Source organism: Strix aluco, chromosome 6 (genome assembly GCF_031877795.1).
Source record: "Strix aluco isolate bStrAlu1 chromosome 6, bStrAlu1.hap1, whole genome shotgun sequence".
Taxonomy (NCBI): domain Eukaryota; kingdom Metazoa; phylum Chordata; class Aves; order Strigiformes; family Strigidae; genus Strix; species Strix aluco.
In genome coordinates this window covers 20,053,778-20,069,362 of record NC_133936.1, presented here as the reverse complement: position 1 = coordinate 20,069,362, position 15,585 = coordinate 20,053,778, and the positions used below count along the sequence as shown (strand labels likewise).

General features: G+C 38.1%; 1 protein-coding gene across 1 annotated transcript in view; it reads left to right on the top strand.

The window, feature by feature from the left end:
* Nucleotides 1-15,585, top strand: part of KCNH7 (potassium voltage-gated channel subfamily H member 7) — a 238,713-nt gene that overhangs the window by 208,384 nt on the left and 14,744 nt on the right. Inside the window, exon 13 of the mRNA XM_074828980.1 lies at nt 2,351-2,450. Coding sequence (XP_074685081.1) covers nt 2,351-2,450 — 100 coding nt within the window. The remainder of the gene's footprint in view (nt 1-2,350; nt 2,451-15,585) is intronic.

Sequence of the window (15,585 nt, the reverse complement as noted above, 5' to 3'; positions counted from 1 at the left end):
TGTTTTTTTGAGATGACTATAGCCTGGGTCACCACAAGGGGAACTTTTGCCACTAAATATAATTGTACAGCCATAACATAGAGATAAATCAGATTATCCAGATTCATTCTGTGTCTAACAATAGAAAATACTTAATTGCCTTTCAAACATGAATTGTTAATTCTCTTATCTTGGAGTGCACCCTACATCCTAGGAGACTAAAGGCATACAAGGGACTTTTCAAATTTCACTCAGTCTTCAGACTTGCAAGGATTTCTTGGTCTCTTTTCCCCACAGTGACTGTCCTAAGTGTCCTCTTTTTTGCAGATTGCATCTTCATGAAAGTAGAAAAATTACCAGTGTTTCCTTATTTCAGACTGCCTGAGTCAGTCTGAATTGGGAAAGAAAGGTGAGGTTTGACCAAAAGGGGAGAGGGGAAAGACTATTGTCCAGCTCATGCTACTGGAGCTGAAGGTTTCTCTAGAAAGTTGCAGAGTACACCAGTACTGGCCACCAAACATGGACTACACTGCTCACAGAATGACTAGTTTACATTTCATTATTTCTGAGATACTGCCGTTTTGTGGTTTCTGACTACACTTTTGAGGAAAAACAGAGGTTCAGTGAGAAGGAACTAACCTAATTTGGCTTCAAAGGCCTTCTGAGAAACAAGGAGACAAAGAACACTAAGTTTTGGGCTGTAAATGATAGGGACATCTTTGCTAATCACATGTGGATCTTTAGTTTAAAAAATTAGAACACATATAACTTGTGACAAGAAATGTCACTTCTTTATATGCTGAGCCTTTTTTTAAATAAAAGATCGTTCTGAAAATAAAAGACCAATTCTATTCTTTATTTTAAAAGTCAATCTTTTGTGTTTATTGAAAACGTCATCATTACTAATTACATGTGAAATACAATACAATGAATTTATAGTCTAGTGATAAATTTAAGTTAAAACTGAAAGTCCACATATTTGAAAAATTCCTTGAGGATAAAGTCACATTAATTATTTTAATCTGATCGATTATTTCCTGCAATTACATTGTCATCAATGTTTTACCATTATTTTTTCCCAGATCTGAGAAAATCAAAACAAAATTCCATCTTCTGTGTTGTGGTACAGAATACACAAAGAAAGTTTCACAGCTCATGTTCCTTAGAAAATTTTCAATCATTTCTTACTGCTGTACCAGCCACTAAGAAAAAAATCACTAGACTTCAGAGTCAGGAAGGGAGGACAGGCTCACCCATGCCTCTGAGCTTGCAAAATCACAGTTTTCTCTAGCAATTCCACTTGCTTTCCACTGTCTATTGCAATCCAGAAAATCATCCCCCAAAAGAAGTGATGAGCATATTCTGACCCTCAAAACATCACTCAGATCCATATTTGTTATCTGAATAATAGGTGCTTCTGCCTCAACTTCTGCCCCATCTTCCTATTTATGTAAAAGTGCCTTTTTCTTCCTGCAGTTATTCTACCAGTGGGCCATCAACTTACCCACCAGGTTTACAACTAAGGGAATAGAGAAAGATGTAAACACTTCCCACTTCTTTCCCTCTGCCCTTCTCCCACATGCAAATCTGCTTACTTGAGCGGTATGGGAAACCTCACTAGCACAGGGAAGGGAAGTAGGCTGAAGCCAATGCCATGGGTATGTACACAAAGAGCATAACTGGTGTTATAATTGTTTATTTGTTGAAAGAAGAGTTAAATGCATCTTGTATTTATTATGGAAAAAAAAAAAGAACATCCATGTTCTATAAGATGGATAGAAAAAGACAACATTGTGTTCTGCTATGAAAATAAGTATCTGAATTAACTGAATCTGATAGAAAGGAAGGGAGGGTCTGGAAAGATAAAATCATGAGGGGTAAAGTGTCTGGTGCTTATCAACCTTAAATTTATTGTTGTAAAATATAACCTTTATAATCATTACTATGTAGTTAAATATAAATGCAATTACAATCAGTTATTGCATTACTTCTTGCAATAGTATACATTCTCTGTTACAGGTTATTTAATATTTTTTCATTAATTTCTCTAAGATTACTTAAACCACATGTGTGCAAGTTCAGGAAGCTAGTAACACATGAACACATGTCTTTCCATGTAAACTTCTTATCTGGATAGTTTTGTTTCACCATCAGGTGGTGACATAGTTGGTTTTGCTCAATCTGCATGAACTTTTGAACATTAGCATTGAGCAATACCATTAGCTGGGGATGGAGAGGTTGATCCAGACTGACTTGTGTAATATTACCTTTCTTAAAGCTTGAACATGATTAACAGTCAATCAGCTATTGAAAACCTGCTCTCTTTAGATGGGACTAATCTGTCATTATGTTTCATATTTCATTAATCAAGTCTGACCTCCTAATAAGATCACAAACTACTAATGATACGGATGGAGATAACTGCAAACTACGAAGACGGAAATTGTCCTTTCAAAGTGAAATAGAGAAAGGTAATTAACTTCATTTCTTACATTAGACAGCACTGCTTCATTATTTATTGGTATTTCACTTGGTAATGCTGGGTACATTAGGGTCCTATGTTGGCTGTTACTGTAGCAGCTCTTGAGAATAGAGTTGAGCAGCAAAAACAGTGTGTGCATTATTCACTATATGGTTATATATGACTAGAGGATAACAGTTTCACCCTTCCATGACTTCACACCTATCAGTGCAGAGCTTTTCAAACACTAAACTACCTTATTGCCTTTGAGATATACACATATATATTTGTATATTATCTCTTACAAAATATCTATTTTCTGAGACACGAAGTTTTAAACTGTTTGAAGAAGCTAGTCTATTGGATTATTTATTAGCAGCATTAATTTTATTTCCTCAACAAAGTGCTTTGTTCAACTTGATGCTAGGTAGTTTTTCCCCCTGGAATAAAAATATTTTGCTTTCAGGACACAGTAGATTCACCGTAGTCAGACTTTGATTCATATGCTAATGTGAAAATGGTTGTCCTGGCAAGAGTTCAGGTAACATTTTCTGTGCTTACATTCACCTTAGAGGCTTTTGGGAGTAATCCTGATGAAGGAAAATTCGGTGAAATATTAAACTGTGTCACCAGTATTCAGTACTGCTAAATACCAGGAATTGTAGATAGTAGCTGTGGTCAGACAGCAGCAGTCATGAAGTTAAGCTGATACTTGCAGGATTTTCATTTTTATGTAGGGAAAGCACAATTCCTTGAATAACATTACACTTTTATGGTCCAGTGATTTGTCTGACAAATTCCTGTCTTTAACACTCTGCAGTTAAATCCCAGTCCTAAATGCAGCATAATACCAATTTATAGAGTTGCAGAGTAGCTGATAATAAACAAGAACATTTTAAACATACATAGCAGGTATAATGCTCAATGAAGGAAGAGTTTAATCCAGAGTGTGGCTACTCAGAACAATGACATTGCCATTTGATCAAAGAAGCATCTTTAGGGCAGGAAGCCAAGACTGACAACAAATCTGTCAGGAAAATGTCCCCATGAAATATTCAATCTGCTCTTCACAAAGAATCTGTTGACAGAGGCGCTTTGCCTAAATAACCTTCACATTTCTTATGAGAAAACATATGCTGCCACCTAGTCAAGATGGAAGTGATCTTTCATGTTGTGCCTGCTGCAGAATTACAAATAGGCTCCTCGGGTGTCAATGTGGTTCCTGCCCAGTAGATTACACTGAACATCCTCTTGGAGACATTTATTTGCATTACTTTTGAAAGAATATAATTTCTCACAGCTTTGTCTTTGAAAAAAACTTGCACCAGTGGGGAAGAAGAGACAAGACTGGCAACAAGCTCCTTAGTCCTCTTAATGACTGTATAGTAGTTGGTAATGTCTGAGTTAAACAGAAGTGTGGTACTTTGGAAGTCCACCTGAGAAGAAGATGCAATCATAAGAGTCCTCTGCCAAGGACTGAGTGTACTTTTGGCCCACTGGTTTACTGCCCCTCTCTGGTCCCTGTTCAGATTCTCTATATGTTGCCATAGCCACAGCAGACGCCTCATAGTCATAGTTCAATGTCACTTTTCTGTGGCCCATCCTACATCATGTATGAGGTTTTAGAGTACTAGAGGTTACTACTGGTTTATAAAGTAATATTCTATTGATTTCAACACTTTACATATAGGCAGGAATGGCATCATATTTTGATCCAGCATAGCTAGTCTATAATGATAAATATTTGAAGATGATTCTGCAGAGTTCCTCAGAAGAACTGGCGTAGAAAAGACAGAGTTCCTGAACACACAGCTGGCAAATGCATTTCTGGTCATAGCATTCTTTTAACAATCATATTTTGATTTCAGAACTACACTTTGAACAGGATAGAGACACCCAGCATTCTCACTTTTATATTTTGATATTTTACATCTCACTAAATTCTTATTAATTTGTAATTATTAGGGGGGGATGCTCATGAAATGGTCTTCTAGCTGGCACTCTTTACTTTCAGCTGTACACCTACTAGCATGTCACACAGCTTGAAATTGTATTGTTTCCATCTTTAGTGTGATCATCTGCATTTTTCTGCCTTTTGGAGTGCTAAAAATGGGATTGTGTTATCTCAGCCTTCAGTTCATGCTAGCCTGATTTGGACCTTGTTGCCATGGTAACTCTTCCTGCACGAGTTCTATCAGGGGTTAAACAAAAACAACATAGATCTCTGTTATGCATCTGCAGTTAGTACCATTACTTTTCCAATTCTACACAAGACCTCTCACTCCGCCTATACATATTTCCACCATTTCTTACCTGTGTCAACAAAAATTGACTTTAGCTAGTACATTCGGCTCTGACATAATGTGATTCTAAAGGGTACAAGGCTATTTGAGGGACCAGCTTTTCTCTGGTTTCCAGAAAGAACTGTGATACCACAAGAGATCCCCTGCAAAAATTAACACATGCACTACATAGCAGCTTAATCTTGCTCCCACCCGAAAGAAATTCATTGCAGGTCTTTCAGAATAATGGACGATATTCCTTGCACAGGTGCAGTTGCAGCCTTAGCCAATTGCCATAGATGCTTGACAGTCAGCCAAGAAACCCTCTTCATGACTGCTTAAAATAAGCAGTTTTTCTGCCTGGCAGTTCCAAACAAAGCTCTCAGCTGGGTTGGCAAGTTAGTCTCCTGCTGAAAACTGAGGGACAATGAGCTGCTCCATCTACATTCAGTTGTCTCCTTCTGCAGTGCAGAATACAATCTTTTCTTGCCCATTTCTCATTTTCCTCTAGTACTTCTGTGGGAGTTAGCTAATTTCAAGGGAAATACAGAGGGGCAAGAAGTTTCTTTTGCTCAGCTAGTTCTGAGCGCAGATCTATTATTCCATGCTGAATGGGGCATCCTAGAGTTAGTTACATCAATATGAAATACAAACATATAGGCGAAAAATGCAAAAGTTACAGCCAGAGTGTAAGTGAACTCACTGAGAACTTGAAAACTTGAGGCTTTGAAAAGACTTTTCTGGAGCTCAAACATTATTACTTTCACTAGCATCTTGTTTAACTTTGTGTAGATGTTGGCTCTAAAATCTTAACCTTCTTGGGACTGTTCCAGTGTCCAGTTATTCTCATTAAAAGATATTCTTTGCATATAACTTTAACTCTTGTAACCCTTAGCTGAAGGCTATCGAAATTCTGGACGTGTTCTGGGCACTCACATGTAATTTTCTTGAAGCCCTAGAAGAAATCAGGTATGAAATCCTTTCCAAGCAGAAAAATTATTTTGGGCTAAAACTGTAGTTGTTACATAGCCAGATCATATCCACCCTTTGTTCTTTTGACAGGGCATATAAAATCTTCCCATCATATCCAAGGTAATTAAAATACTGGCTAAATAAACCAGCATGGACATACTAACTGGGAATGTAATGATGACCTCACTGAAATAAATCCTTATTCTGGATTTTTAGCTGTGATCAAAAACAGGAGCATCATCCCACAGACTCTAGCTGAGAGGATAAGAACTCCAATGGAGTTGTATTGTTAAACTAGTAACTGGAGATTCAGGTAGCTAGCGATACTTAATCTTTAACTTTTGTCAGCTGGCCCAGGGAACTCATAACAAGGAATTTTTATGTCCATAGATGTGATTTTAAAAGGCCACAAAGCAAAGTTCTTATGAAATCTTGTTACACAATTATTGCGTACACTTGCCCGCATTGACACAGATTGTAACAATCAAGAAGGATATAAAATGCATTTTGCAGTGTTTCATTTTTAGCATGTTGTTAACTAAGTAAACTTATATAGTTCTTAATTTTAATTTGAAGAGTTATGCTTCTTGACCAGACTTTTCCAAAAGTGTCTACTGATCTACCCTTAAGGTAAGCACAGAAGACAGAGCTCTAATAAACTTATAATTGAATCTTGATTAGTATAGCTACCTTAAGGGTGCAGTGCTTACTTGTAGGTACTAGCCAGGCTAAGAAGCCAAACCATATTAACATAGCTTTATTATACAAGGTATCTAGAGGCAATATAGAAGACAAGGAAATCTTTCAGGAACTGATTCTCCTGCCTAAAAGCATGAGGTGAAGCAGTACCGAGAAAATGGGGAGACACCCCTTGCCCCTGCTCTCTCCCATTCTTGTCCCCTTCCCTCAGCTTATTTATTTAAATGCTTACTTTATGAAGAGATGACTCAGTCAAGCACTGTGCTGTGTCCCCAGCAAGAAAGTAGGGTAAGAATCTGGACAAAAATTGAAGCTCTTTCTTAATGGTGTTAAACTGTTAGTATTATGCTGATGAAGTTTGCTTGGGCTTAATTAGAAAAGAGTTTCTAATATTCAGCCAGAGTGTCAGGTGGTTAAATGACTAGAAAACAACTAATATCTTGTCCGGCAGAATATAGCTTGAGGCTTCAGGCAAGACCTCATGTCCCCAGAATCTTACATTCAGCATGAAACCCCTAACAAAAAGTATATGGTTATCAGAGAGTCCACCACTGCAGTTCTCCATCTGCTCCTATTATTGTTATTGTTATTGCTGTTACTACAGTGCCTAGGAGCCACCTCAGGGAGCTTCCACAGAAGAGTCTTGTTTCCAGGAGCTGCTCCCAGAGAGGCTGTTTCCAGAGGCCAAATCTGATCAAACTGTTGTATGCAGTCACACATACCCATAGCCATCCTTTGAAAAAAAAAAAAAAAGTAATAATAGTACCACAGTGAAAGCTGAAAGAGAAGAGAAGAGAAGAGAAGAGAAGAGAAGAGAAGAGAAGAGAAGAGAAGAGAAGAGAAGAGAAGAGAAGAGAAGAGAAGAGAAGAGAAGAGAAGAGAAGAGAAGAGAAGAGAAGAGAAGAGAAGAGAAGAGAAGAGAAGAGAAGAGAAGAGAAGAGAAGAGAAGAGAAGAGAAGAGAAGAGAAGAGAAGAGAAGAGAAGAGAATTCTAAACTTGATGGGAGAACTGCTTTGTCCTTTGCCATGAATCCCTTCTGAGGTGCATGTTTATAATTCTTTGTTTCTGATTTTTTAAGTATAGAATATTTCCCGAAGAATAAATCAAGAATTATCCTTCCATTATTAACTGATTAGCATTAAGATTGATAAAAGTCAGACAGAGCAAAGAAAATTCAAGAGATAAGGTTGTCACTCCGTCCCTAATTTATCTCATTGTACTAAAAATGGTACAAAAGAATAAATGAAGGACTGCATACTCACTTCAACTTTGAAATTCTTGGCTTTTTAAATGTGTCTCAAATTCAGTTATTCAAAACTAGCTCCTTTCTTAGTCCATTTAAAAAAAAAAAAAAGGAACATGGATCCTTATGGAAAAATTACCCAGTCTTTAGTCCAGGATGTTGGGGGGAGTTTTCAGTATCTTCTGCTGTTCCCTATTTCCAGAATCATCCAAACCTTCATGGCTTAGAGATGAAACACAGCAAAGGACATATTAACTTACCCAACTCTCACAAGCAGCACTGAGACAGAAGAGTAATTCAAACAGTTCTCTCCAGTATAGTTCATTTCCTCCACCATCACTATCCAACCTACTGGAACATTTCAGCAAAATTGCCAGGACTTGTCATAATGGTGGAATTTCACTAGTTTTTATCTTTAAGTTCCCCAGTGAAGACCTAGGAGCTCCCAAATTAGGAATGAAATTGGAATTAGAGGAATCTTCTACCATTAAAAACAGTCACAGAAAAATAAGAACTTTAAAACTTTTTACTACTGAGAAGAGAAAATGTTTTAACTTTCCTAAAATATCACCAGTAACCTACTTTTCCTAGGAATAAGAATCTTCCTGCATGAGTTTCTAGACAGACGTCATTTTTCCTTGGTATTAGTCAAATACCACACACATATTTGACAGCACATTTTGTAAGTAGGGGGTCCTAAAGGTAGGTGGGAAATTTAAAGGGAAACATAATGAGTAGAAGTGAGGCAGAAGGAGGAAAACAAGCATGTGCTGAAGAATATAAGGATTTCCACACCACAGGTTTCAGGAACCATTGTAAATCTTTGGCATTGTTTCAAATGTTGAGGTCAGACATCCACTCTACCAAGGTGATGAACAAGGACTTACAGATACACAAATCCATGTACCAGGTGGAACTCTAGATAAATTTGTTCTACTAGCTTAAGAAATGTCTCAAGAAATGTGTGTGCACCTTTAAGAACTCTTGTCTCTGCCATGTTCTGAGAAAGGCCAAGCTTTGATATAACTGTACCTGTTTCAAAAGATTATTTTTAAGCCAAAAAATCTCTGATGGAAAGAATCTATTTTGACTTGTTCTTTGTTTCACCTAAGTTCTGCTGGATATTATGTAGAAGGGCATAACTATATGTGTTGTTCACAAAAGGAAAAGTTGTAGTAATGTAGTCAGTCCTCATCATAAAAATCTGGCACTGTTGCTAAATTAAATTATTGATGAATATGTGATGACTTCAGGGTTCATTACATTGCTCTTTTTTATTTCTAAAATTTATAATCCTGTGGTCCTCAAATGTGAAGAAATATCTTTATCACTGAGTAGGCACTGTGTGCTTTATTACTTCCCCTAATTATAACTAAAAAGCTGCAAATGTAACCACAAAAATGTTTCCACTTTTAAGTGAATCCTAGTGCAACTAACCACCAGAATACTATGCAATTATTTAGATTAACAAAAGCAAATTAACTGTATGTGAAAAGCAGCCTTTATATTAATACTCTCACTGTACTAAGCATTGTTACTATATTATATGTGATATATAAATAGTTCTCCTGTTCTCAGATTCTTGCCACACAAAGTACACTGCAGATTTAAAGAGTACAGCTTGTTTTCAGAGCTTTAGGACCAACTAGTTCTCCTGATCATACCAATTTCTATTTTTTCAGCTAACTTTTCAGATATGTTTTGGAAAACATTTAGATCTGAACTTCTCAGGCTACCCAATAAACATTTTGCAGAGCTTTCAAACTACTTTCTTTTTTTCATGCACACTAACTTTGTGATTTTTGCATACAGTTTTCATGCATTAAAACCCATCCAAAAAGTAGGTAGTTAACTTGAACAGTGCTATAATCATCAATGATGTTTCACCAAGGAGCAAGAAAAACCTCCAGAGATACTAATTTATGCTCTCTTATCACTTCAGGTTATTAGTTATAAGGACTTTATGATTAAACTTTCCTTAGTTTTTGCTTTTTTCTGTACTACTTTGTCCTCAGGGATGTATTGGTAATGTGCAAATGTTGGAGCAAGCTATGCTTTCAGCAGGCACTCAAAAATTTTTATGAAGGCAGCACTTCTCAATTTCCCTGATCACGAGTCATGACCTGAGATGATCATGACGACAACAGAAGACTGTCCTGACAACAGACAAATTTCTCTTCAGCTGAAAAATGGTAAAGTGCTTTGTCCAAGTTGTTCATCTTCAGGAATGGACTTTCAGATAATCTTTTCTGGGACATGTTCCTTGTCAGGACATGTGTTGAGGCTGGTTTTGACAAACATCCAGATGTCACAATATGCAGTGTCAGAACTCTGAGGCTGAGTGTAGGCCAAGTTGTTTCTGAGAAACAAGAGCACAAGCACTAAAGCTCAAGAGTTATAAATGTCTTAGGTTTGTTTAAGCAAATTCAGGGTAAGTTATAGCACTTTCTGATATTTGAGAAGGGTTAAATATCTCTATAGATAAGGCCAAAATCAGTTTTCAGACAATTTTTCTAGTAGCAAAGGTGGAATAGCTCTCATATCAAATGTTGCCTACAAAATGAAGTCCAGAATTTTATCTATTGCTTGTCGTGCATTTGTAAAGATTGTGGGCATCATGTCCTTCTCCCATTGGAAAATAAATCCACTGAAGTTCTTCATACTGTTTCCCATAAGACTGTTTGTAAATCAGTGCCATTTTTTCTCTGAAGATTTTAAATTCACTAAAATTAAACAATGAAGAGTTAACAGAACATATGAATTACAAATCCATTCTGAAGTCTATCAGTGGAAGGTCCTGTATGAATGTAATTTTCAAGTAAAAATATTAATTGCAGATTGGGTTAAGAGACCCAATCTGAAAGACCCAAGTCAAAGAAAGGATGGCAACAGGAACAAAAGTGTCAGACATCTTGGCTGTGGATTTCATTGTTATAATAATATATTTTAAAGGAATACAAATTACTATAACTTTTCCTTTTATTCTTAAATATGTGAAAAATATGATAAAAAGGTACATCTTCACCACAGCAACAGTTATGTACTGAACGACCAGATGCTGGGTTGCTTTTCATTTTCATGTTTACAAGCAGTCGGCTTCCTCCTTTTTGATATTCTTCCATTACCTAGTCTATCAGAAGGCACTCAGCTATTTCTAGCAATGCACTCCATACCACTCACATTCAACTAAGTATGAAGCAAACAATAAGGAAAAAGAATTAGGAACATTTTAACTAGCAGTTTAATAAGCCTAAAGTCCCTGTTTGGCATTCTATAGAGTAGTTTAGCCTGCATATAATGAGTAGACTTCTCTGAAATCACCCCTTATTATATATTGGTCCTGCTCCACAGTACCGGTAATTTTTGTTATTACATAAATATTATGTATGGATTATATTGGTTTTACATCACTAAGTGAAAAGCAGTGATTTCAGGAATTAGGATTACCATTTTCCCTGACTGTTTTTATGCTGCTCCCCATCTATATGGTGGAAAACATAAGCATGGTTTGAACATCAGTGTTCAAATTATGCATCAATAGCTTTTAATTTTTTGACATCTTTGAAATTTTGCACTTTTTCAACCCTGTTTGTGGTATTGTATTTAACATACTATCTGAAATGGTTGGTCACTGACTTTTCATTCCAAATATTTGCTGCCCATGGTGCATGGGTAGGCACATAAGGCATTCTTCTGCTCTCTGACAAGGTAACTGACATTTTTAAACTAAAGAACAGATAACAAACAGTTATGATGCACATGCACAAATACATATAAATACAATAGTCATGATCCCAAGCACAAATAAAGGCTGGGTGAAGAGTGGATTGAAACCAGCCCTGAGAAGGAGGATGTGGAGGTAGTAGTGAATGGAAAACTGACTGTGAGCCAGCAATGTGCGCTCACGGCCCAGAAAGCCAACTGTATCCTGGGCTGCATTAAGAGAAGTGTGGCCAGCAGGTCGAGGGAGGGGATTCTCTCCCTCTACTCTGCTCTTGTGAGACCTCACCTGGAGCACTGTGTCCAGCTCCGGGGCCCCCAACATAAGAAGGACATGGAGCTGCTCGAGCGGTCCAGAGGGGGCCACAAAGATGATCAGGGGGCTGGAGCACCTCCCCTGTGAGGACAGGCTGAGAGAGTTGGGGGTGTTCAGCCTGGAGAAGAGAAGGCTCTGGGTACACCTTATAGTGGCCTTCCAGTACTTAAAGGGGGCTATAGGAAAGCTGGGGAAGGACTCTTTATCAGGGAGTGTAGGGATAGGATGAGAGGTAATGGTTTTAAACTCACAGAGGGTAGATTTATATGAGACATAAGGAAGAAATTCTATACTGTGAGGGTGAGGAGACACTGGAACAGGTTGCCCAGAGAAGCTGTGGCTGCCCCCTCCCTGGCAATGTTCAAGGCCAGGTTGGACGGGGCTTTGAGCAACCTGGTCTAGTGGAAGGTGTCCCTGCCCATGGCAGGGGGCTTGGAACTAGCTGATATTTAAGGTCGCTTCCAACCCAAACCATTTTATGATTCTATGATGACTAGCAAATATTTTGTTCATACGTAGGAAAGGCAGATTGACCACCACAGGAATATTTGTGAATATCACATAAGAAAGAGCTAATAACAGTTGAACCAAAATACTTGCTGGGAACCTGAAGATCTGCAGACCTTTTGAGCAAGCAACCATTCCTCCTTCCAGGTCACAGTGTGCATTTCTCATTACCAAGGGACATACTTGTGTAGTGTAAAATAATATGGTAGGTTTTTCCAAAGGAAAGGAAAGATGTCATGTCTGCTGAACAGATTTATAGTTATGCAGATCATGTTAATGAGGAGGATTATCTGTTTTATGGTATGGGATACAAATTGCTTTCTGCAGGGGTGAAGAAGTCTTTCACCTCATTTCCTGCACAAAATTAAATTTGTCTAGGCATATTATGGAACTTTTTATTGGATGGCTGAAAAAGGGAGTAAAAATTTGCCACTTCCTGAAACACTAGGCTACATAGCTAGTCTGATTAAGTATGACAAATTCCAGTTAATGAAATTACAGCAATATTAAACAATGATGCTTCACATGTAATATATTACTGATACTTTCACCAATATTGTTTGCAGCAGACTAATACATTAAGAGAAAATATGTCTAGATCATGCAGGCTGCCATTGTCTGAATAATGCAAAACTTCAATACTACGGGCTGACCATGGCACACAAAAGAAACTTGCTTGATCTCTGGTAACCACCCCACCAAGCTGGATTTTATGCCAGTACTTCTGTGAGTCTGTGTCATAGCTATATTTCATTGCCCTCATGACAATCCCGTTTCTTCCCTTCTTTTGCCAGTGCAAGTACAAAAGGCAGAACACAAACCTTCTGATAATTACTATGAAGATTTTGGAATTTCCAGACAGCAAATGTCAGAGGACATTGCCTGTAAACTTGACAAGCATCAAAAACACATAACAGGCTAAAACAAGTCCCATAAAGAGTATAAATGATGTTTGTACATGTTTGGTAAAGCAGGAAGTTACAAAATAATCATCTTCAGCAAAACATAGTTTCTAGCAATCAGAAGCAGAAAGTGAAACTCGCCTTACTGGAAAAGGGAGGAGGAAGCACTAGGATGAGGGGGTTTTTTTAATAATTACATTTATTTTGGAAAGAGAAGAGAAAGAAAAGAAACCTTTTAAAACCTGAAGTCTGTGTGATAGAAAGTAAACTCATCCATACATACGCAGATACATACATACATACACAGATCAAAAACTCTTCTCTTCTGGAAAATTCATTCCAAACCAATGAACATGAGCCAGCAGTGTGCCCAGGTGGCCATAAAGGCCAATGGCATCCTGGCTTGTATCAGAAATAGCGTGGCCAGCAGGGACAGGGCAGTGATCTTACCCCTGTACTCGGCACTGGTGAGGCCGCACCTCGATGACTGTGTTCAGTTTTGGGCCCCTCACTACAAAAAGGACATTGAATTACTCGAGCGTGTCCAAAGGGCAGCAAAGCTGGTGAAGGGTCTGGAGCACATGTCCTACGAGGAGCGGCTGAGGGAACTGGGGTTGTTTAGTCTGGAGAAGAGGAGGCTGAGGGGAGACCTCATCACCCTCTACAACTACCTGAAAGGAGGTTGCAGAGAGCTGGGGATGAGTCTCTTTAACCAAGTAACAAGCGATAGGACAAGAGGGAATGGCCTCAAGTTGCGCCAAGGAAGGTTTAGACTGGATATTAGGAAGCATTTCTTTACAGAACGGGTTGTTAGGCGTTGGAATGGGCTGCCCAGGGAGGTGGTGGAGTCCCCACCCCTGGAGGTGTTTTAGCGTAGGGTCAACATAGCACTTAGGGATATGGTGGAGTTGGGAGCTGTCAGTGTTAGGTTAACGGTTGGACTAGATGATCTTCAAGGTCCTTTCCAACCTAGATGATTCTGTGATTCTGTGAATGGCTGGATTTCATTACAAAAGGAGGGACAAACTGGAGAAATTCACTCTGAATAAAGCACTACCTAGATATTATTTCTAACATGTTTCCACTGAGCTACAGAGGCACTGCTAAGCTGTTGAGCTAAGGTACAGAGCTTGCACCATCATCAGGTCAACAAATGCAGTTTCTATTTTAATTCCTACTCTAGGTGCAGGGTGTCACAGGATTATTCTCCAGACAGAAGACTCTTTAGCATTAAATAAGAATCTTTTAAAAGGAAAACAACATTAGACTCTCTGAATGTAGCCAGATGGTTAGCAGATAAAGCAATGACAGTAAATCCAAAAATGCATATTTTGAAATAGATCAGCTGATGAACAAATCTTCCTTGATTTCAATAGGCAGGACCCTACATTCAACAGATCTCCACTTTCCTTCTAATGTCAGTGAGCACATTATAACTGGACAGCATTTGGAAAAGAATATGTTCTGGTTTTCTGATATAGATGGAGGCTAAATGCAGGGTTATCGATTGAATTACCCTGGTTTTACAAAAGTGTAATTGTTAGCAGAATCTGGCCTCTTGTTTCTAGATATTTTAGTATTCTGTGAATATGACAGATAAGACAGTCTGCTATACTTCAGCTGCTATACATTTTTTTTCATTAGAGTCTCAACAACCTCCTCTTAAAATTAGTCCATGGATTGATTTGTATTCCACAGGGTGCTCATTACAGCTACCGTTAGTGCACAAAATCCCATGAATATAAAAAATTACCCTAAAAAATGGCAATTTCAAGCTTTCATTAGAAGGTCCTTTTCATAGTTTGAAGTCAGTCAAGCAGTAAGTAATTAAGACAATTTACTGTAGCATGACCATATGCATTTCACCATATTCCCACAAGAAAAGCCATGGGAGACATCTGCATTAGAATTTTCTTATGAAGCTTTCTTTTGGTTTTGTACCATTTTGAAGATGGGATTGCAGAGAACATTGTACTTGACTCTTCAGTCTGAGCATCCCCCAAGAGCTTTACACACTGCCAGTCCATTTGCATATCAGATTATCACCAGTACTGCTTATAGCTAGTAATCCTGCTTAACAGAAGCCAGATAAAGTCACTTCAGTCCAGGGTTGTGTTAATTGTCCTTGGAGATTCTAGAGGGTACAGTTACAGGAGGCCTGCTTTGGTATTGGTTTTATTCTGTTCACCATTACCCGGCCTCACTGCTCACAGATGTTTGGACTCCTGCAGAATGCTCTCTACAGATATTGCCTTCTCTTTATGTGCAGATAAAGAGGATTAGATGAGGCCACAGTTTCATTTCTTTATAGTGACCAGAAAACAGAGAAGAAACCTAGGGAATATACTAAATGTTGTATTAACTACTGCTGTAGGCTGTAAAGACTACAGACATTCCAGAACTATGTTGATTAGTAATTAGCACAAAGCAGATGGGAAATCATGCTGTCTCCCCAGGAAGTTAATGCAAACTAGTTACAGTATTTATATGTTGTTGAGACTACC